The 23,532-nt window shown below is 43.8% G+C and overlaps 2 protein-coding genes and 1 non-coding gene across 3 annotated transcripts; all 3 read right to left on the bottom strand.

Annotated features, from left to right (window-relative positions):
* Positions 1-2,674: 2,674 nt before the first annotated feature.
* lrp3 (low density lipoprotein receptor-related protein 3) lies at positions 2,675-10,018 on the bottom strand. The gene is made up of 7 exons (XM_041941741.1): positions 9,919-10,018; positions 7,169-7,307; positions 6,883-7,088; positions 5,338-5,954; positions 4,546-5,018; positions 4,239-4,371; positions 2,675-3,547 (listed from the first exon to the last, which is right to left on the bottom strand). The coding sequence occupies exons 1-7, from the start codon at positions 9,977-9,979 to the stop codon at positions 2,675-2,677; spliced, it is 2,502 nt and encodes an 833-aa protein (XP_041797675.1). The 5' UTR covers positions 9,980-10,018.
* Positions 10,019-10,906: 888 nt separating this feature from the next.
* Positions 10,907-10,980, bottom strand: trnat-agu. The gene has a single exon. It is a non-coding gene; the product is annotated as a tRNA-Thr (tRNA).
* A 1,237-nt stretch (positions 10,981-12,217) lies between these two features.
* dnaja2a (DnaJ heat shock protein family (Hsp40) member A2a) lies at positions 12,218-23,233 on the bottom strand. Its single transcript, XM_041965458.1, has 9 exons — positions 23,082-23,233; positions 21,670-21,729; positions 19,755-19,984; positions 19,205-19,285; positions 18,946-19,079; positions 18,662-18,858; positions 16,488-16,632; positions 15,679-15,806; positions 12,218-14,440 (listed from the first exon to the last, which is right to left on the bottom strand). Exons 1-9 carry the CDS (start codon positions 23,157-23,159, stop codon positions 14,252-14,254), a joined length of 1,242 nt encoding a protein of 413 aa, XP_041821392.1. The 5' UTR covers positions 23,160-23,233; the 3' UTR covers positions 12,218-14,251.
* Between the last annotated feature and the right edge of the window lie 299 nt (positions 23,234-23,532).

Here is a 23,532-nt window from a genome sequence, read left to right as displayed (position 1 = left end):
AGCTAAACTATTTCACTTTAAGTCAAATGAGGACAACAGGCTTTGAACTTAAGCAACAAGGATAAAAAGGGCACAAAATGCCAAAACTAGGAATGAGCCAACTGATTTGTATTTCTCCACATCTCAAAGAAACAGAACCAGGACAGATCCTTAGGCAGGAAGTACTTGCGAGGAGGTATGAAGACATCTCTAATGGCACATAATGTAGCAGCTGTTAATGACAAAACTTCTGTGAGAAGGAAGCAGATGGCACATTCAGCTCATTTGAAGGGAAAACAGCAGGAAAGACCACGTGTAGTGGAGAAACCTGACACCGCAGGTGCTCATCTCATACTCTCACCACCCACACTGGCAGGCTGATCACTATCAATATCCTGCAGTAAAAGCGGCAGAAATCATTGATTTCAAGAAAAGTGACACATTCTTTATGAGTCCGTCAGTGATTAGCAAAGGGCCACCAGCGTCACACCTCAGAGACCAGCTTTAAAAAAAGACAAAGGCGGCCAGGTTAAGTCAGTGTTCGTCAAGGCAGAGAGAGAAATAGAAAGTAGACTAGTTCAGGTCTCCACTGAAGACTGAAAAATAGAGGTCTTTGTTTTTTTACATCCTGATATGAGTTTCCAGTGGAATAAACCAGCAGTCCAGACGCCTGCAGTACCCAACGTGCAGTCAGCAGTGCTGCAGGAGGTGCCGACCCCACAAACAATCGATAATCCGAAGTGAAGACTGTCTTCCCCACAGTCCCTGGACATTCACGTGAAGTCTTCACTGCACTGAACGGACACAGACGCTGACACAGACACAGACAAGTTCATTCAAGTGAGGAAAGGCTTCCTTGAGAGGACGGTTTGGGTTTGATTGGAGGAGGACAAGGGGCTGAGCAGAGTTACAGGCGCAATACTTGGACTCACCATCTCAGTTTCCATCTGTTTGGCTTTTGAAAACAGATGATATAGCAAGTTAAATATGCCCAATTAAAAAAAATCTATTTAATGCAACTTCGAAAAACATAATGAAAAAGTTCTGCATGTTTCTTGAAAGTGGCCACTGACGAATCACTGAACAGTGCTGGAAACGTCCAGTATATGTCGAATAGTGAGGGTCTGTCATGATTAAACCGCTGCAGGAGTCAGTGACACTGCGCGAGCGTTAAAGGACGAGTTTGACATGTTTGGCACTTGGCAGTTTGGCGAAGACATAGATGAGAAGATCAATACGGCTCTGGTATCTCATATGGTTGTAAATAAGGCTTCAGCCAGCAGCCAAGCAGCGTAAACAAACAGGGGGAAACGGCTAGAGTCTAATGGTAACTACACCAGCCTACCAGTCCACCTCCGTACCTTTGAAGCTTATTAGCTACCCTCAGACAGAGCCAGGCCAGCTGGGTCACCGTTTTCCAGCCTTGCTAAAATAAACTACGCTGAGTTCCTGCTGCGTGTAGCCTTCAGTCTGAGAGTGGTATCAATCTTCTCATTGTCTCTCAACTGTCCACCAGGAAGCGAATAAGCATATTTCCCAAAATGTCAAACTTCTGTGGTTCAAAGTGTATTCAAAAGCAAAGTCTGGTGATATTTTATGTTTTTCTTATTGTCAAGAAATCCCACGATAAGACCAAAACCAACAATGTACTCACCCTAATGACATCTTCTTGTCTGTGTGGTGTGCTGTAGTTTATTCCTCTGTGTCACAGAGCTCTATTGTTTGTAAAAACACATGAATGAGCCACACTGTCGCACTGAGTGACATGTTATGTAAATGTCATTACCATGAACATGGACAATGTGGTTTATTTTGTCTCCTCCACAGACACCGTCCTGCTGCCACAAATACTCTAGTGTGCCTAATGTGTATTAATCCACCGCTAAAAGGAGTCCACGACAAATGCACTATTTTCCCCTTAAAGCCTGGGTACTCTGCTGTTTTGCCTTTTTAAAGAATGAAAGTACACATACGCAGGCTGGTGAAGTCAACAAGTACTGAGAGACGGACAAATGCAACGTTTGGTTTTGGCCTTTGGTATGACTTGTTGAGAATAATAAAAATATAACACATTGCCAGCTTTATCCTTTACTGCGACAGCCAAACACGACCTTCTGGAAATGTCAGACAATAATAATAGTAACATCACCTCATTTAATAAAGTGGAAATAAGACTGAGCGGGGGACCATTAATCAGATAAATTCAGATTTGATCACTTCAGAGGCTTCTATGGTTCACAGTATATAGCGGTGCATAATGGCTCTGGGTAACAACACAAAGGCTGCTTTGGCGTGTTGCCAATATTGTACTGGTGGCCAGAATTGAGTCTGATTTTCTGCAACAGGCTCGTGATGACAGGTTAAAAGAGGGGTGTCAGTTTTCACTGTAAGCGTCAACATTAAGTTCCTGTTTGCCAAAAGAGACTTACTGTACAGCACAGACTGTAAGCACTACCAACGCTGGTTTTATATTCATCTTAGGGAAAGGCTGCGTATGCATTAACTTGCGCATATGCAGGTTTTTATGCATTCAAGGTGTTGAAAGGAAAGAAGCTAATTATATTGTACTGTACCTCCTCCTAGTGGTGGGCTAAGGTATGGTAGGGACACATTTCAAGGACACTTTAGCAAAGCAGATATTGCTGACACCGGGTCTCAACAGAGTGAGGAGAAGGACAGTATCTCACTAAACTCTTCAGCATGGTGTTGTCTCCCTCCCTGAATCTCCCCCCTCATCGCTGAAGGTCCTGCTGAACCTGCAGAGCCTGCTCTTGCGCTCCCTCCTCCTCTCATCCCTGCTTCTTATTTCCCTGCTTGGCACGTCCACGGTAAAGTGGCCATCCCTGTCCTCGGCTTTCACTGAAGAAGACGAGGGCTCGGAAGGTGAAGTAGCCTCCAGCCCCTGGGAGTGAAGGTGGGGCGTAGATGTCTGCGAGCTGTTGGGAAACACGGGGGGTGTGATAGGGGACAAGGGCCCCAGGGGGGAGTAACGTCTCAGGGAAACACCCTTTAAGTTAACCGCGAGCTCCAGGACCAGTTTCCTAGATGCCCGGGAGAGGCATGGGGGTACGGAGGCTTCCTGGGGTGAGGGCGGGGGTCCGCTATTGGTTGAAGAGTCACTCTGAACAGGGGTGGGGGGCTCAGACTGTGGAGCCCTGCTGCTTTCCCTGCTGACAGGTGAAAGTTCCTCCTCCTCTGGACTGTCCACTGACTGCAGGGAGAGGGGTGACGCGGGGCTCTCGGGCGTGCAGAGCTCCAGGTCCATGGTGGTGGAGCAGCAGGAGCCCGGCATGCCCACTACATCACCTCCGAGCCCGGCCCCAGACCTGGCCCTTGCCTGTGGCCCATGAACCCCCACAGTTCGGTAGCTATGGAGCCCCAGCGTGATCTGTGTGGGCCCGGGGGGGTTGAGCAGGGGAGCCTGGCCTCTGGTTCGCCCTCCGCTGCGGAACAGGCGACTCAACAGATGGCTGAGGCGGCGTCGCGAGGAGGAGGAGTTGGTGCGTCGTGTCGAGTGACGTCTGATCTGCCTGCGCATCGCCAACCGCAGATTCTGTAACACAGAGGCCTGGAGGAGGGGGAGGTCACACAGAGAGGGGGTACAGAGAGCTATAATATATATATATTGTTTTGTGCTTACACTCTCAGTTCCAAACAAGCCATAAGACCAGATGCTGGGCTGTTTCTGGACCAGAAACAGTGACTTCCAGGAGTCTTGTCATCACTGTGTGGTTGCCATGTAAGTCAGGAAGTCACTGCACCGGGCCAAGAAATAGCTCTGCACATAATCCCATGAAAAACAGCAAACTGTTGTTTTTTACACAGACTAAACAAACAAGACATAAAGTGTTTAGTTGTGATCTTAAGATGTGCTCATAGGGCAGATTTTGGTACCTTCACACAGAGCCAGACGAGCCGTTTGCACCCTGCTTCCATTATTCATACTAAGCTAAGCTAACTGGCTGCTGGCTGTAGCATGTACCATAGAGCAATCAGCAAATAAGCACATTTCCCAAAATGTCAAACTAGTCCTCTGAGTAACAAAACAAGACTTCTAGTAATCATGGAAACACCTTTGATGTACTATAAGTGCACAGATAGGCCTGCTGGTTGTGCAAAGACAGAAATTTCAGCGTCAGATCAAAAAGGGATGGACTGCACTGCTGCAGCCAGTTACCAAAATTGCAACAGTTGGTCACATGTTTACTCACATGCTTAATTTCAGGCCCAGAGTGTATTACTGTGAGTGAATGCACTACCTGTGTGGGGTTGTATACTGGGAAATCCTCCACCGGGGGGATGAGACCCTGGGCGATTAACTGACCGTAGGAAGGGGGAGCCTCCCTCTGAACAAACTCGGCCTCCATGCGAGTCATCTGAGTCTCAAAAGCTCTGCAAGGGAGAGAGAGAGAGGAATAAAGAAAGCAGGCGGACAGCAGGACAGAGAGAAAAAATGAAAAGGTGTAGACTGAGAGTTCAGGGTGAAAAAACAAGTACATAACATGCACATGTAGTGTACGAAGGAGGAGCAGTAATAAATGCTGGATAAAGAAATAGAGGCCCCACCTGTACTCTCTGCTCCTGAGGCTGTGGAGTTTGAGGGCACAGCCGAGGGCAATGACGAGCAGCAGACTGCAGACCAGACTGCCGATCAGGGCGGCTGTGATCACTTTCCTGGGCACCGCTGCCAGACAGTCCCTCTCATCGCTCCCGTCCAAGCAGTCCTCCTGGCCGTCACACCGCCACGTCTCAAAGATGCACAGGTTAGTCCCACAGTGGAAGTTTCCGGGTTGGCAGTCGTAGCAGTTCTTCTCGTCTGACCCATCCGGGCACCTCTTCTGGTTGTTGCAGCGCTCGGAGGCTGGGTAGCACCCTCCAGCGCCGCCCTCGCAGGGAAACTCTCCGTCTGGGCACGTCGGGCAAGCCTCTTCGTCGCGGCCGGACGGGCAGTGCCAGTAGCCGTCGCAGCGTTGGCGCTCAGAGTAGCAGCCCTGATCACTGCCACAGGGACGCTCGCCGGGAAAACAGTAACCTTTGACCTGGGAGGACGGAGGAGAATGATGTAACTGTCTAGACACTGAGACGACAACCTGTTCTCTGCTCGATTGATTGCAGTCTCTGCACCAACACAACAGCCACTCTCTCTTTCAACCACGCTAAGCAGAAAAGTGCTGGTCCCTTCGGACAGATAGAAGGTGAAAGGAACCCAAAAGAAAACAGAAGAAGAAGGAGGTTTAAACTATGAGTTGTGAGAGACAGATGGAGATGAATGAAGCTTTTACAGTAAATCTGCAGACAAAGATACAAGGTTTTCAGAAAAGGGGATGCAGTATTCCCAGTTTGCAGAGTTTGCAGTACCTGGTACGTGGCGTTGAAGCCATGTCCAGGGCTGTTAGGCTGGGCCATGTACAAAACACTCATCTGTCCCCGACTCGACTCCAGTAGCGCCGGCCGCCTGTTGTTATGATACGACAGCACCTGTAAGAGGTGCTCCGCCCGCTGCAGCAGGCCATCGTAGACATGCAGCGAGTCTCCGGGCCCCAGCCGCAGGTCCAGCTGCAGCACGATGGGCTTGGGGTCCTGGGTGTCCAGCAACCAGGAACATCTGAGCTCTGCAACAGCGCTCCTGTTAGCCCGGAAAAAATCTGGGGAAGCAAAGGAGCCGTAGAAGTTCCCCAGACGTTTGCCACAGGTGGTGTCGGGGCACCCCAGCTCGTCGGTGCCGTCGGGACAGTCGCGGGCTCCGTTGCAGCGCAGGGAGGCGGGCAGACAGCGGGTGGACTGGGCCTCGGTGCACGGGAGGGAGCCGAGGGGGCAGAGGCCAGGCTGGGCCTCGGTGGGAGGAGGGGAGCAGCTGCGTTCGTCGGTGGCATCGCCGCATTCATCCTGACCGTTGCACTTCCAGGAGCGGGGAAGACACTTCCCGTTCCCGCACAAGAACTCATCAGACTGACAGCTGCTCTGACCCAGGTGACCTGCAGAGAAAAGAAACTGACAGGCTACAACCCCGGCGACTAACACTCCAATTCTCACATTCCAACATAACACAAGCTGACACGTTAGCATTTAGCTGAGTGCAACAACATCATACATTATCACTCCAATGTCACACAAAACCAACATAATCTCCATAATACGCAATGTAATTAGTGTGACTTCTTGCCCCAAATATGCACATACAGTTTGCCAGCACAAATGCACTTCAATGTCACTGCTGCAAGGCCCATCACTGCCTAATGGGTTTACTTTTCTTCAGCACACTCTGCAGCTAATCCCTACATTTTAATACTCTCAGTGAGAGTAGACAGAAATCCTGATCCAGTGTCCCAGGCCTCAGCTGTAATTCTCTGGGCCAAACGGAAAGCCACTACAAAAGTCCTAAAAAAAAGCACAGACCTAGGACAACACAAATTATTAATGATTTGATATTGTAAAACAAAAAAAAAACATGCAATCATTTGTCTTTAATAATACAGCTGTGGCCTGCAGTGCTGACTCTACAGGATAACAGTGTTTCTCTGCCTGAGGCCCAGCTCATAATGACCCACAACTGGCACACATAGTGTCACAGTCTGACAAGAGAGGTGAGCAAGCAGGTAAAGCAGAGCCAACACCCAGCAATGTTAGTGCCAGGGTAACATGTTTCTGTGTAGTGCGACAGGAATAAAAGTACAGCCATAGTGAGACACTAATTCATGAGTTAGTGTAATAATATGGCATTATAAGCCACCATGCCACCACTCTCAAAGCTCTGCTCATTTTTATTTCATCTTTACAGACAGTTGTATTTTTTATATTTCAAACTATTTACATTGACACACTCTGAGATGCACACGTGGGCTCGCTCTCGAGATTAAGCTCTGGACAAAAATTAACCTCAACAACCTCCCTCGTCCGGCTCACCTCTGATGTAGGAGAGGCGGAAGCCCTGGGCTTGCCCGGAGCTGTTGGCCTGCGAGTGGAAATAGAGCCAAACACGCCCCCTGGTGGAGATGAAGGGCGGCGGCAGCGTGGAGCCACACAGCCTGGTTTCCCCGCTCCACGATGGAGTCAGCAGAAGCCAGTCTCCCACACAACTCCCTGACTCCGCCAGGTCGAAGCTACGGAAACTAGGGCAGAACATGGATCATTTCAGGTGCTTACTCCACAGCTACTGCCATGTGTACGCTGTAAGTGTGAGGGATTCTACCTGATGGTGATGACCTCTCCCTGACCCCCCTGGATATGCCAGCTGCAGTTGACTCCAGGGGGGTAGTTTAAAGGCCAGGAGGGACTGTAGATCACACCTCTGCGCTCTGTGTGGACCTCCACTCGCTCACTGCAGCCTGCTGGGTGACAAAGAGACAGAGGGAGATGGGAATAAACACGTTAGTGATGTCGAGAGTCCACATCCAGATCTTTTGTCTCCCATCGGCGCGAAAACTTTCCGAGAACGCCTTGGCGCGACAAACGACCTTAGTGCCTTTCGAGGGAGCTCTGTGCTGATCACATGGGGGCTAAAACAGAAGCAGCAGCAGTAAAACCGGCAGCCAAGGCAACCGCATCGCCTGCTGCCATCGCACCATTGCTCCTGGGAACAACACGGAGTGCGAGGTGGCCAAGAGGAGTGCCAGGAATAAGCCACAGCAGTCAGCTCTGTGGGGGGAGCAGGCCATGAATCCCACTGTTCCGTGATGAGTGCAGGCATCGGGATCAGGGTTAGATTTCTGGAGAAAACAGGAAGGCTTGATGCCAGAGGAGAGAGACGTATTAATGACTTCACTCGCTTTGTAAGTCTAACATTGATGGGAAGGATTTTATTCTCCTTCTTATATTGAGGACAAGAATATAAAGCTATTAAGTTCAATTTTTAATCATCTTATTACTGCTTAATGCCACAGCAGGGATGAAACACATGCAACAAGAAGCCGTCTAACAAGCCTCATAATTAAGCAGAACCACAGAGACAGAACATTTGCTGAACTGCTTAACGATGTTCATCCATCGCCGTCACACGGCAGAGAGTCTGCTCTCTTCTGCTGAGTGTGTGTGTTTGTTTCAGGCTTTCTTGATAAATCAGCAGAGTGAAAGAAGCGGGAGGGGGGAGGAATCATTTAGAGCTCAGTGATGGATATCGACTACCCGGATATGGCTAACTTAGCGCACTTGCACACACACACACACACACACACACACACACACACAGAAAACTGGACTGGACCCCTGAGTCTGAACTGTAGAGCCGCACCATGTTGCTGTCTGGTGCGCCGAGTCTTTGATCACATTTCTGGCTGTTTTTCGCTCCAGCAGATGTTCTGAAGGACATTTTCTCTGATCATCAATAGATGCACAGTAAGACTGCCGCTGCACTTTGCCAGAAACACCTGATGTTGTCGGCTTGGTCCTGTCAGCACAGAGTAAATCTTCAGGATGAGTTCACTGGTTTTTAGCTTCACCTTCATGTTAATAGGTCGCATCAATCGGCCTTTGTGTTGGTTAAGCTTCTGCGTTTTGTTTCTGCCAAACCTTTGGTCCACTTTGCTGCTGACCTGGCAAAATGTTTCAGATCACAGCAACAGGTAGCACAGAGACAGAGACACACCACCTTCTCCTCTACCCACAGCAGCCTCAACAGACCAGAATGCACTGCAGCTACAAGACATGTCGAGTTTTGGTGGCGGGCTGCCACTCCAGCGTTATTCTGAACTGAAGACCCCCGCTCCCTGCTCTTATGTGCTGCCTTTCCTTCCAGTATGTTCAACCAGAAATCTGATGCAGTGCACTCAGCTGCCAACATGCTCATCACAACAGTCACAAGAGATTCAAGTGCATCACGACAACGAGACAGTTTGTCCTGACCGATGATGATGTATTCTGCAACAGTCAGCGGCGGAGGAAGAATTTCTTGCTGTCTTTAACAGCAAAATTTCCCCGGCGTGGGATCAATAAAATTGACCTTATCTGAACAAACTAGAAAAACATACAAGAAGTAATGTTGTACAATAAATGCACCAAATGACATCCCAGCACTGATCCACTCACGGTACCTGAGAGCGGAACAGGTGGATTAAGACTGCTGCAGCATTAAGCCCTTCAATTTTCCCTCTGTGGTGTTTTCAAAAACATTTAATCCCCTGAAGTGGGTCTAAAAATGGATTGAAATGAAGAGACGAAATACACACAAGGTCTTCCTCCTGCTCAGCTCTGCCAGGTCAAACAAGTACTGACGCGCTTGGGATGGTGTGTGTTTAACAGTGTGTGTGACAACTTGTTCTCGAGGTCTTTTCCCTCCTGCTTACTCTCTCTCTCTCTCTCTCTCACACACACACACACACTGTACAGTCTGAGCAGCTTGACCTGTCTGTTGGTTTGGCAGCCTTCTGCTTTATTTTCTTGCCAATAAAGTGCAGGATATGATAATGGAGGGAGGGGGCGGGGGTGTCGGGCGGGGGGTGGGGTGGCTGCGGAGAAGCAGTGATGTAATGCTGATAGCAGCATCACATTTGTGAAAGAGCATCCATGTTTCCACACTAGCCCTGATCATTTACCCACCACAGATCAATACCCCCGCAGGTTTCTGCTGAATGACCGCCTCGTCTGCTCATTCCATCCGATCCCAGCGATGAAAACACTCCGTCTTCATCTGTCACAGCACTTCATCAGAGTGACACAGGAGACGGCAGCGAAATGACATCCTCTCCTGTTCGGGTGTGAACATCAGGCTCTCTAGGAGCGCTCTGCTGTGATGGTCAGTGACGTAGGGATATTAGAAGCTTTGAAAAACTACCAGACCTTCAACGATGACAAACGACCACCGACACATTAAATCCATTCACTGCACTTCCTTCGTCGTTTCAATCTCTTTCACGCAGCCATGTTTTCCCGGCACAGATATATGAAATGTGTGCACAGCTCTCCACGTAAACATTACAGCAGTGTAGATGCATTGTTGTGTCTCACCTGCACAGAGCAGAGCGCAGCGGAGCCACAGCAGCGCGAGCAGCGGCTCCGTCAGCCCCATGGTCCGCCGGGGACTTCTGCTATTATCTCGGACACGACCTCCACGGTTTGCTCGACATCTGTGTCCTCCAGCGACGCTCCCGCATCCACTCTCAGCTCAGACACACCGTGAACCCCGAAAGGTCTTCCCTGTGGAAAGGCATTGTGTCCTTTGCAGCCAGCCAAAAAGATTGGGTAAATTGCTGCAGCAAAGCAATCGACTTCCGGTCAAAATCTTCAAAATAAAGACCACTCTTAGAAAGCTCAACGTGCACCATTTTGAGAAACAACAAACATTTATAATAAATTATACATTATCAGGGCGTATTTGTTGGAAATAAATACCATAATCCCATATTTCACAAATACAAATCGAATACATAGTCAAATTTCTGTACTTGATGCCAAAGACACCGCGTTTTGGAGGTCTTATTTTGAAGACGAAGCCGTCTAACTTCCGCTTTTGTTGTGGCTTGCCGCATCGAACCGGACAAAGTGGTCCATATTATTCTTTGTTTATAGGTCTTCTTCACTCTTTACTCCCGGACTGAACGTATAAAAACACTTGATTAGAAGCAGCAGACTTCATCCTAAAGCATACATTAACGACATTTGCATGTTGAAATGAAGAGTACATGCAAGATTTGGTATCTTCACGATTTTCTTCACCCAGTCCCTGTTTCGGAGTCCGACAGATTCTTGGTTTTCTGGGCTGTTGCACTGCCTCCATGTGGTCAGATAAGTGTACTGGAAGTATTCTCTAATAGTGAATATACAGTACATTTACATTACATATCTGTATTTTCAACGAAGCCATGGAGTATGTTTCTAGAGAAACAACAGAGAGCGACTGATCTACATTTACTTCTGCGTCATAGATAAATCCAATGTGCTGAACAACAAACAACAAAAAGTACTGAGACAAAGGAGTGAAGACTGAAACAAGAAAAGGCACCGCTGGGATTCGAACCCAGGATCTCCTGTTTACTAGACAGGCGCTTTAACCAACTAAGCCACGGCGCCGGTGATGTGAGAAGTAGAAATAGGCCTTTATGAAAATCACATCTTAAAAAGCTGTGACGTTTTTCTATGACGTAATACATTTTACAGTCGTTTAACGGGTACATAATACGCGAAGTTGATGGCTAATTTGTCCTGCCTGCTATTTTATTTACTTCCTGCTCAGTTAAATAAAATTCTATGTATTTAAATGCAATGTGTTTGAATTAAGTTAAACATTTTATTTATGTTTTAATTACTAACTTGATCCTTTTCACGCTCATGTTTGGACAAACATTTGATTTCACACTCAGGGACACAGACTGGTCACCTCTCAGCCAAACACAGCGTACCTAGCAGACAGCCCTATGATTGGCTCAGGACTTGTCTCTGTCCCTCGGTAATAGTTGCTCTCAGCACCTTTGTGAACAAAGGTCTGCAGAGTAAACTTTTGCTCGAGGACTCCTAATGGTAAGATGACCCCCTTTCTGAATTTAGCTCTCCACTTAATGAAGACTGCTTATTGATCGCTGATTGAGCTTCAGGGACCCACTTCATATGTTGGTTTCTTGCCACAGTTCTTGCCATTTCTTTGTCCTTGATCTCATATCTTCCACTCTCTTGAATTTGCTCATTTTTGTGAAAACTACTGAGGTTCAAATGAAGTGTTGTAACCCTAACCCTCATCTGACCAGTCTACTCTGGTCTGAGAATGATAGAAAATGACAAATTCTAATTAAATAAAACAACTCAATACAGACAAGGTAGAGACATAGCCTGTCATTGGGATGTAGTGATGGCGTGCCTCTTCTACATTCAGCTTCAGCAGAAACCATGACAGTGTATTGTTTAGAAGTCTTTCCATTTACTCGGATTACATTGAGAACGAGTGATCTCATTCACTTTTATGGGGTGACTGACTGATGATGGAAACTTTCTTTTGGATGAGCATCAGGACATTTTGGTCAGGTGGCATTTGCTGTCCAGTTATTAAAAATAGTTTGCAAGCAATGCTGACAGTATTTGTGGATTAGCTCTATTACTGACACATTGCTGATGGAAACAATTTTTCCAGCATAAAGCTTTGAGGCTTTGAGCAACACAAACCAGATTCTATGCAGCTCTATTATCTTATTGGGTTTCCATGATGGCAAAGGTGTCAGAAGCTGAGATCTCACAACATCAAAACCAATCTGGGCATTCTTATTTTTTTGTGCTCATTAATGACAATGAAGAAAAAACAAGGGGCCCACACAGTAGATGATATTTCAACAATTTATTCAACAACTTCATAGACATTTTCTTAAGAAGTGTGCTGCTTTATTTGATGTTTGATAAGTGCAGGAACCAAAGCTTTTTACATGCACATGGTCTCAGCACAGATACGGGCTATACATTTGTCTTTTCACTTGTCATTTTTTCTTTTTTAAAAATCACACAGCTTTGAATACAGCAACTGATGAAACTTACCATCAACCAGTTCAATGATATACACAACAACCAATTTTCTGTATGAATTAAAATATAAAGAAAGAAATAAAATGAAGCACCTACAAAATAAAACAAAGCTGCAAAAATCCGAAACAAATCCTGTTAATGGTGCTGAGTGGATGAATCCACGAATACAGAGGCATAATAAATGTTTTGGGCACCTCTGGTCAAAATTTCTGTTCCTGTGAAAAAAGGTATAACGTCATACATTAAACATTCTTTTCAACATTGTAAGATTAATGCACTTTTTTTATTCTGTCCAATTTTAGAGTGAAGAAAGGAGCACAATGTAAAAGTTTTGGCACCCCAAAAGATCTGAGTTCTCGGATAACTTTTACCAAGGTCCCTGACCTTGATCAGCTTGTTAGGACTATAGCTTGATCACAGTCCTTGGTAGGAAAGGCCAAGTGATGAAAATTTCAAAGCTTTATAAATACTCTGACTCCCAAAACCTTGTCCCAACAATCAAAAGCCATGGGCTCCTCTAAGCAGCTGCCTAGCACTCTGAAAATTAAAACGTTGATCTCAGTTTGTAATGTGATGAAGAAATGGCAGTTAACAGTAGCGGGGAACGTTGAGATCTGGAACAACAAGAAATCTTTCAGAGGGTACTGCTCACAGGATTTCTAGAAAGGCAAATCAAACCCCCTGTTTGACTGCAGAAGACGGTCAGGAAGATGTGCAACCACACCTGCACAAATAACATGACCTTCATGGAAGAGTCATCAGAAGTAAATCCTTCCTGCAAAATCCACAATGGACGACCTCAATTGGCTCCGGCTGAAGGTTTTGCCATGGCCCTCACAGTCCCTCAATCTTAACATCTGTGGGAAATCTGTGGAAAGGCCTTAAAGCAGAGCAGTGCATGCATGCAAGAATCTCACAGAACAAGAAACCTTCTTAAAGGAAAACTTGGTGAAGATCCTTCAAATATGAGCTGAAAAAATCTTGGTTGGCTCCAAAAAGTGTTTACAAGCTGTGGTAGTTGCTAAATGGGGTGTTATCAAGTACTGACCACACAGGGTACCCAAACGTTTGCTTTGGACTCTTTTCCTTTTATTTGGAAACTGTCAAAGATTTAAAAAAAAAAATCTCGCTTAAAATAGTAAAGAAATGTATGACTTTTGGAAATCAGATTCTTTTACTCACTTCGCATTCACAGTAACTGAAACTTTGACCAAACTTCTGCATGCCACTGTACGAGTCCAAGGATCTGCACATTACATTTCTCAGCTGCTTTGTCTGTATATGCACATTGGTTAGTTTTTAAATTAATTATTGTAAATACTATGAAAACAAAATGCAAGTCACACACTCAGCAAACAAGAAACACTCCTTTCTTCGATTGATTTGGAGTTCTCATTAGAGGAGGGGAATGGACTTCAACAGGGGGTGACAGAGAAATAGAAAGGTGACGGGTTCACCTTGAACACCAGATCATAGTCCTACATGGCATGGCATTCACTGGGGCATCCATCTGTTTTGATACATCTTAAATACTTGATATGCCTTCTACCTGAAGTTGCTGTTTAAAGTGTCTAAATCTGTTTCAGGTGCAGTGCAAAGTCTTTGGCTGCCCCAGTGGGAGTTCCTCAGACAAACATCAAAATAATCTCAGCACACAAGTCAATAACAATCAACAATTCCAGGTGCCATGACTCAGTGTAATGTTTATTTGATCTGTGTCTGAGGAATTACCAAGCCTTTTCAGTCTGACCTACATCCTTGTTTACTCTGCAACTCATACATTTTCTCCCCAAGCAAAACATGGGTCATATGTGTGTATATGCCAGAGAGTATGAGACTACTGGTGGGCACACTGTACCCCGGGCCCATGGTGGCCACCCTCCTCATCGGAGCTGTCGTTGTAGGCCTCTCTGCGGCTACCCGACGTCGAGCTCTGGCTGACGTCATAATCCTGCAGGTCGACCTCCTCTGTGTCTCCGGTGATGATGGGTGGCTCTGATCGTGAGGGCAGCATGTCCTCCAGCTCCTACACATGGAAAAACATTCATCATGATGCAGCTTTAACAGACAGCCTCATCATGTTTTCTAACCATGCTGTAGTGCCAAACAGTTATGAGACCAAGAATGCAGTGCTACAGAAGGAATTCAGCTGTTACTGATGAGGAAAAAAGTGCAATATCTTGAGGGAGAATACTGTGTGAATACAGGTGCTCAATAAGTAACCCGTTTATAGCCAGAATAGCTCTAATCCCTGAATGGAATTACTGTTGTAAATTTAGCTGCAAATTCCTACTTGTGGAGACCTAAGCCTTCTCATTAAAAACACTGTATGGAGCATGTGAGTTTACTCGCTTTCGCTGACCTGCATTGTACAACCCTCATTCCTAAAAAGGAGGGACGCTGTGTAAAGCATAACAGAATGCAATCATTTGCAAACAAGCTGTGTTTAACAATAACAACAGTTTTACGAAGCGATCCAGAGTCCATGTACTAATCTCTGTTATCCAATCATGTGTTCAAAGTATTGAACCTCGCTCCATCCTCGCTTGTGAACCACTGAGCCTTTCCAGGATGCTCCTTTCATACCCAATCACGATACGATCACCTGTTACCAATTAACCTGTTTACCTGTGGAATGTTCCAAACAGGTGTTTTTGGAACATTCCACATCTTTCCCAGTCTTTAGTTGCTCCTGTCCCAAATTGCTTGAAACATGTTGCTGCATCAAATTCAGAATAAGCAGACATTTACAAAACTCAATGAAGTTGATGAGGTCAGATATTAACTATATGACATTGTTTTACTTATGTTTTACAGTGTCCAAAATTTTGTTATCAGTTTCTGTGTTTCTGTCTAGTGTTTATAAGTGTTTCTGTTGTACTCATCTTTTGCTCTTCTGACCCTTTATCCTTTTGTAATGGACCTAACCCAGGTAGTAACCTAGGTTTTTTGAAGGTGCTATTTAAATCAAATTTTAGTTACCAATAAATTGATGTTATGTGTCTTAAAATATTATAGTTATTTATCATTTCAAGTCCAAATGAAATTAAGATGCACATTTGTATAGAACATCTTTGTAAATTACATGCTCTTTGTCCATAAAAAACAAAAAATCCCAAAAAGACAGAAACTATAATGATCTCTCCTACTCTGTCTTTGTCAAAATTCTAATCAACACTAGCAGAGTATAAAGCAACAGTAATGTGCCTAATAATACAAGATGATAACAGAAATTTGAAAAATGAAACAAGTTACATGTCATACCGCAAGTTTCTCAGGGCTGATCCAGTTGTTGTTGGGGAACTGGACATCAAACTTGACATACAGATCTCCCTTCTCAAAAGGGTTTCGGTACTGTGGCATGCCCTCTCCTCGCACCACCCTGACTGAACCTGGAAAAGATGCAGCGTGTTAAAACACAAACTTTATTCAGAATTTACCTTCATGAAGTGTCATACTTTCTACAGATCAAATCTTATTCCTTCAGCACATTGTACACGGCTGTATGTCAACATTTTGCACACAGCACTGGTGCTACAGATGTTGAACATTTTTTTTGCACAGGCCACAAAATTCTAACACCAGTATGAGCGTCTGTCACCACCTCTAAAACTAATCATGAGTGCAGCTCATCACTGAAATGGCAAGGGACATACATAACATAAAAAATACCAGTCATAATGTCACCTCCACATGTCATACTGCAACGCAGACTCAGCTGGCTTTCTTGTTACGTGAAAGCCCCTTCTGCTGTGTGTCACTGATATGTCTGTCGCTACTGTACACCGTTGGTTTACCCATGACCAGCATCACTGGAGCTGTTTCGTACCTTTTAAATGTGCCTCCTTATTGTGTACAGCTCTCAACAGGAAGCCAGTGTGTGATCATTTTACTTGCATGTGTTAAAAAAATCTGCCCAGTGCCATTACATATTTACGAGATAATAGAATAAGACGACATTCAACCCTTCACTTGAGAAGAAGCCTCAAATATTGAAAAAAAAGCATTCAGTACAGTCCTGTGAAATGTTAAAAGTGCAGAAGAGGAACAGATAAAGTATCAAGAGCGTTAACCTGGTTCAATGACTTTGCCAGCAGGGTATTTTACAACGATCTGTCTTCCATCTAAGTGTTTCAGCATAAACTGGAAGCCGCACAGCGCCTCCACCAGCCCGATCTTGTGGTTCATGAACAGGTCATTGCCATCTCGCCTGAATGTCTGAAAATTGAGAGAAAGAGATGGTTAAATATACTGGTTGATGAACATTTCATAACCTTGGACTTCATACTGCCATCGGGGGACCTGTAAAGTCATCACTGTACAGAAATGTTAAAGCACTTGTTGGGCTGCTTCAGTTGGATCCCTCAGTTCAGTTTGTCTCATAAATGTTATGATTGAAGCCAGGACAAAAGATAGACCATGGTAATGATGTGGTTCTCCTTTCTTCAATTCCTGCCAGCAAAGACATGTGTCTCAGGTCGTTATCTTACTCAAGAATCATGGGCAGTCCAACCACTCATAAATGGCAAGCTTCTCAAGTATGCTTGGTGTGCTTGTTAGCAAAGTAACCCCAGGCAAACCTCACACTTCACATGTCACTAAGTAAACTACTAAATGCATGGAAGCACTTTGTAATGAATTATGTATCTCACAGAGGTTAGACAAGTCACTCAGGTTGTGTGGGTGGGCCTGCCCTCAGATCAGATATGGAATTGTCTTTTATCAAGAACTAATTTAACAATAAAGCTCAGCTAACCTTGAAATACCTGGTTTCAAACAAATGAAGAAACTTTTGAGCTGTAGTAGGTATATTATGCCCAATACAGTGACATACAGTAGTGCAGGAACCTTTAGTTTCATCATCCACTCACCTAATTTTGTATTCTAAAATCGGTACAATGTAAAGCACACAGTTAAGACAATCTGGCTGCCAGCACTAAGAAAGTTAAGTTAAGTCATTCAATTCAATAATCCTGACGTAACAACTGCATATCACTCATTTTACCAACCTGTGTGAGGGAAATCTGATTTATGATGAAATTTGTTTTCCAAGAGGATAACAAGTATGTGTTAGAGCTATTCAACACATGTAAGACCATGGCTTTTCAAAGTCAAGATTTACAACAAAAAACAAAAACAAATTGCTAACCCCCAACGTGTTGACATAGAGCAGTGCACCAGCCCCAAGTTGGCCCGTACACTACATTTTCATTCCCCTTAACACTCAAATAAATAAACCATTCATTCATCTGGGGAAAGATGGAAAGCAGCCAAAGGTAAGGCTGAATGTACGGAAGCCCAGTGGACCTGTCACCTCTTTCACTGACCTAGCAAGGATTTTTACAGATCTGACCACGTAATTTTTAACAATTGGTCACAAAATGCAAAATACTTCCAAAACAGCTACACTGAATTCAGTTAGTAGTGCTAAGGGAGGAGATTACACATATTTCAGATCTAAATGGAAGGTAGACAGTCATTAAACTGCTTAAGATAGAATGACTGAAAAAAAAAAATCAAATACAAAAAGCCCAAACTTAATGTATCAAAGGGACAAAGCAAAGCTGAGGAACAAGAATAGCGGACAACAGTTGTCAAAAAGCATGCAGACTGTGGTGTGACATCAGTAAGCTGTTCAAGTCTGGCTTTCACTACAAAGCAGCTGCGAGAATTGTTCAGCTATAATCACTGATGGTAATATAAAGCTTTAGTTAGAAATGTTTTACAAGGGCTTTACAATGCTATAATCTGTGCTTGCACATCTTTTCCTGCCTTTCTGTCTAACTACTTATCAGCAGGCAACTAGTTCATAAAAGCACTAACAAAAATACTGAAACTTTGTTTTTATTATTTAAAAAAACAAAAACCTTCTGTAGGAGTAGCCGATCAAAAAACAAAAAACACAATAAAGCAATTCCAAACTGTTTTCAAATTGTTTTGAGAGTTCAATGCATTTTATGGATGAATAAAAAACAAACTTCACTCCTATAGAGCTTATTGTACAGCATATACAAGGTTCACTACAAGTTGTGACTATAAAACCAAGGTTTATGGGTAGGAATAATTAGTAACTCACACTGACATAGAGTGTCAGTATGAGTAACTAACACATACAGTGTCAGTGTGAGCACAACTGTGTCCTACATAATAATAATAAAAAAAAGCTCCTATGACACAGAGTGCATGGGGAAACAGAGGGCAGGTGAAGATGAGCATGGCTCCAGTATTGGGTGACTGGCAAACGTACCTCATTATCTTTTTCCTGCAGGACAAGAACTATATCCCCAGGCTCAACACCAGGTGCCTGGTCAGCCTCGCCTCCAAAAGTTATTTTCTGGCCATGCTTCATGCCTTTGTCCACGTGTACCTCCAGGATCTTCACCTCTTTCACAACTTTCTTTCCCTCACATTTTTTACAGCGGTCTTTCTCACTGATAACTTCACCTGGAGTGGATTAGAGAGAACTGGTTAAGGGACCTGAGCAGGCCAAAATAGTACACAGCAGAAATGCCAGATCACTATGCCCCTTACCTTCTCCATTACAATCAGTACACACAGACTGCATCTGTTGGACCATCCCTGGGGCTAGCTGTCGGATCATGATGCGCATGCCACGCCCCCGACATGTTGTACATTTTTGAACAGCGCCTGTCTTGCCTCCCTGCCTGCATACAGACACAGACAGACATACAGACACACACAGATGGGTTAATTGTTGGAAACTTACATCATCAGCACTGCAATAGAGTAATCAATGTGGACTACAGCACCGTGTTGGTTATAAACTTACCCATTACAAGTGCTACACAGTACATTCTTGCTAAGTTGAAGTTTAGTTGTTTTTCCATTGTAAAGGTCCTCCAGTGACACCCTGTAGAAAAAGTGTGATGTTTAGATTCTGTTAAGTGACACAAGACAGAAGAGTTGGACTAACGTTGGAACGTCAAGGACTTTGTATCTAATTCATTCATAAATGTATGCATTTAAGTCCAAACATATTACTCCAACAGCTTACATCTGAGTGTACAACCCCAATTCCAAAAAAGTTTGGACACTCTGTAAAAGGTAAATAAACCAGAATGTGATCATTCACTAATTCTCTGATGTATACTCAATTGAAAAAATTGAGAACAAAAAATAAAAAAAAAATAAAGTGAAATCAAAGCTGTGGCAAGTGCAACTGGAAAGACACTGAATATTTTCCTCCTCTGCAAAAACAAAGCTGCTATGACATCTGAAAATGCTGGTGAGAGTGAAAACTCCTTCAGGCATTTGGTAAAAGGTTTCAGGACAACAGTAAACAAAAGAAACTTAACAGGGTTGTACAAGCTTGGTCTTACTTGAGTGGGTGGACCATATCCTCTCCTCTCCTCCTTCCTCCATTCCTGGAGCGACTCCCCTGACCACCCATGAATCCAAAGAGTCCACCGCCAAAGATGTGGGAGAAGATATCATCCATCCCTGGGCCACCCCCACCTCCTTCCCGCAAGCCTTGTTCACCATAGCGGTCATAAAGTTCCTTCTTTTCAGGGTTGGTCAGCACCTCATAGGCAAAACTGATTTCTTTGAACTATGTTTTGAGAGGACAGAAAACAACAAAAGAAATTGAACAAGATGCTTTTTTAATTGTCGGAACCATGTGCACAGCAAATCAACAGCATTATGGTGACAGGGCATGAACAAAACAACAACAAGGGAGAACTACAGAAGCCTCTGTAAGAGGATTGGTTAATAAAAATTGCAGAAGTTTGCATATTAGGTTCAAATGTGAACAAAAGGCAGCATCCATTTTCTATAAGATACTCTGGTCATTTGCCACGTCATGACCTTGTACGAATTCCAATTGTCTTTCATCTTAGCTCTGGTGGAAACTAAGGCAACAAGATTCTCAAATAAAGCATACTTTTGGTTGCAATATCTTTACTTAGAACATGGCACTTTTAAATACTCAATTCTGATTGGTCAATCGCAAATATTCAGAAGTGTTTATTTCTTGAGAGACCACCGGCTACTCAGGTACTCTGTTGCTAAGGAAGCCATAGCAACAGTCATAGACTAAAGGGGCAATCCCTTAATAGCAAAATATGGCATTTTCCAAACATGACTTTTAATTTGTTTGGAGAGGACACAACACTTGACGTGTGGCTGGAGAATGACATGTTCCCAGCAAAAAAAGAAAAGAAAAGTAAAGAACAACGCTGGACCGACAGGAGAAACAATATTAAGGCACAAGATACACAGATTGACCAGAATGAAGCGGACAGACACGAAAACATTAAACACCTAATCACATGCTCTGTCACTCAACAAAAAGTACAATGTGTACATTACTACACCACCTACTTTGAACCTGCCCATTCATTAACAATTCAAGTTTTAAGCATTAAGATATAACTGCATTACACTGTTCAATATTAAGATTAAAACACTAAGGCAATTCAACAGGATGGCTGAGACCACATAGAAAACATTACTTCAGAGTTGAATCAGCACCTCTCTGATGTCATCTCAGTAAAAACACAAATAACACACACTTCATCATCTTAAATACCAGTGTTTTACTTATAAAAAATACTGCCTCGAGGCTTAACTACCTGAAGCTGCCATTTCCTATTACTAACTGCAAACATGTTGAGAAAATGGTACTCAGGGATGCAGGGATTGATGGAAGAGATGCCCTTAATTCTCAAATTTGAATGACAATAATATATGGAGCTTTAGGGGGCTTGTGATAATATTGTACGAGGCTCATAAAATTTAACTGCATGTTCAAACACAAATGAATGACTGAACCAAATACCAATGCTTTAAACTCAATGCAAAAGAAAAGTAACACTAAAATGTACGTTAATTATAAATAATAGGCCTAAATTCTTCAGGTAAACCAAATATGAGACATTTGGACTCCACATTGTGACTGTTTTTATTTGTTAATCTATTTTACACTGGAATCCACTGTAACAACACCAAAAATAGCTTTGTAAATTGCAATTTGGCCACTCCCTCTCCAGAAAGATGTGTTTTTTTTTTTACAACACTGGACTTAAATTATATTATATAACAACACCTTTAGATAGCTTAAGAAAATGTTGAGCATTAGTGAAGGACAAAGCTTTGGTTCCATTCACATACCACTCAAACCTATTTTCCAAGTAATTCTTGTTTGCTCCCTACATGAATTTAGACAGAAACCACGTTCCCCACCCAGTGTGACACAAGCCCGTGATGAATTAATCTAAACCAGAGGAGTCTTACCTTGTCACCAGCGTTCGGGTTCTTGTCGGGGTGGTATTCTTTCGCCAGTTTCCGGTATGCCTGGCAGTACACAAAAGAGGGAGCCGTATTAGCCAATACCATTCCCATTGTAGACATACGTCGTTTGCTGTATTCACACACCGGCATGACTCAAGAACACATGAAGAAACCTTATCTACCGTTAACGTAATCACACGTGCCTCCCTGACGAAACCAGATGTTAGAGCCGGGAAAACACAGCCTGTAGCGTCATCCAACTTTTACATAACGTGGAGTTTATGTTGACTGGTTTACGGAGTAAATGTATGTCAGCTTCCTAAAGTGGCGACAGCATTAATAACCACTTTTATTTATAACCGTTATAACCACTTTGTAAAAAATAATGGTTCAAAAGTTCAAAATGTCTGACAATTGAATCGCTAGCTAACGTTTAGGTAACGTGCGTAAGAACATTAGCATATCTTGCTAACACTTGCCAAAGACGGTGTTCCATCTAAATACCAAATATGACAGGTGGTTCCCATTTTGTCAAATAGAGTTAACTACGAGACTGGAAATAGAGTGACTATAGTAAAATAATAGACACCAAAAACGTGTAACCTTAGAGCCATAACAAGACAGGCTCACAAGGATATGGTTAAAATGGCACGCTATGTGAAGTCAGCTAGCTAATGCTAGCGGAGGCTAGCTTCACAGTTGACGATTTAATTTAATGTTTAACGTTATCGTTGTATGTAGCAAACTAACTCTCCTAACGTTAATGTAAAACGTTCAGGCTCCAGCGCAATGAGGTCAGTAAAAGATGACCCGTCTTATTGACAAAGGATAACATTGCTGTTCGGCCGAATTGCAACAGCAGGTTAGCTAATCCAAGATCAAAACTCAAGTCAGCTTCTTATGACTATTTAGCCACACTCATTAGACAAATGTGCGTCGGGTAACGTCAGCTAGCTGGCAATAGTTTCCAGCCTTTGTGAAACACCAACTAAGACATCTTTCCACAACCATCGACAGGCTTAGCGTTAGCTAGCTATATGACAAACACCTGAGCTAAAGCTAAGGTGAGGTCAATCACTTAATTCGTAACGTCACATGCTAGCACTGAGTTCTACGCAACCTCGCTTTTTGTTCATTTTACTCATATCCTGTTTGAGATAATAATACATTTTCAGACTGGCCGCAGCTAAAAATTGAAAAATGACCAGGTTTCACAAAACCAAACGTTACAGCCACATCGTCAGACGAACACCCAGGCCAGTTAGCTTGCTAACAGTCTAGCCAAACTCACGGCTAACATTTGCTAGCTGCGCATAGCAACGCATTTCCTGATTGTTGCAATTTTAACATTTTGGAACTCGAAACAGAAACGTAATGGAATCTCACAGTTTCACCAGCCTTTCTTGTGTAATTACCTTCTTCAGCTCATTTTCAGATGCGGATGGAGACACTCCGAGAATGTCGTACAGTTTTGTATCGACTACAGTCGCCATGGATGCTGTGGATGTCGCTTCAGCAGGTAGGTGGATGGACAAAGAGAAAGAGCCGGTGGAAAATGTTTTGCTCGCCGCGTGTCTCAGTTTCCGGAAAGACGCTCTGCGTGTCCGCTGCTGCCTCCAGGCTGCTGGTGTGCTGAATGACTGCTGATCTGATCCACCACCACACAAACTACAGCTTATGTCTTTATGTCACCAAAAATCATCAATGAAAAATATAGTATGTCCACTAAATAGGTCATATCCTGCTTGATATTACAATTACATCCTTTTGATTACATCAGATAATCATCCATTACCTTTACAACATATAATAACAATAACTAATCTGCTTGCTTGACTATTGAACATTTAGCTAATAATAGCTTAA

The sequence above is a fragment of the Chelmon rostratus genome, chromosome 1 (assembly GCF_017976325.1).
Source record: "Chelmon rostratus isolate fCheRos1 chromosome 1, fCheRos1.pri, whole genome shotgun sequence".
Taxonomy (NCBI): domain Eukaryota; kingdom Metazoa; phylum Chordata; class Actinopteri; order Chaetodontiformes; family Chaetodontidae; genus Chelmon; species Chelmon rostratus.
Note: the sequence above shows the minus strand (reverse complement) of the source record. Positions and strands in the feature narration are given on the sequence as shown.

Bases quoted from the DNA above. Each gene is read 5' to 3' on its own strand.
- lrp3 (XM_041941741.1), bottom strand. From the start codon at position 9,979: ATGGGGCTGACGGAGCCGCTGCTCGCGCTGCTGTGGCTCCGCTGCGCT. The intron at 7,089-7,168 runs GTAGAATCCCTC...GTTCTGCCCTAG, and splicing joins GGAGAGGTCATCACCATCAG to TTTCCGTAGCTTCGACCTGG. The intron at 3,548-4,238 runs GTAGTGCATTCA...CCCCTCCTCCAG, and splicing joins CAGTATACAACCCCACACAG to GCCTCTGTGTTACAGAATCT.
- dnaja2a (XM_041965458.1), bottom strand. From the start codon at position 23,159: ATGGCGACTGTAGTCGATACAAAACTGTACGACATTCTCGGAGTGTCT. The intron at 21,730-23,081 runs GTAATTACACAA...GTGTACTGCCAG, and splicing joins CTGAAAATGAGCTGAAGAAG to GCATACCGGAAACTGGCGAA. The intron at 19,286-19,754 runs GTAAGACCAAGC...CTTTTTCTACAG, and splicing joins GATATGGTCCACCCACTCAA to GGTGTCACTGGAGGACCTTT.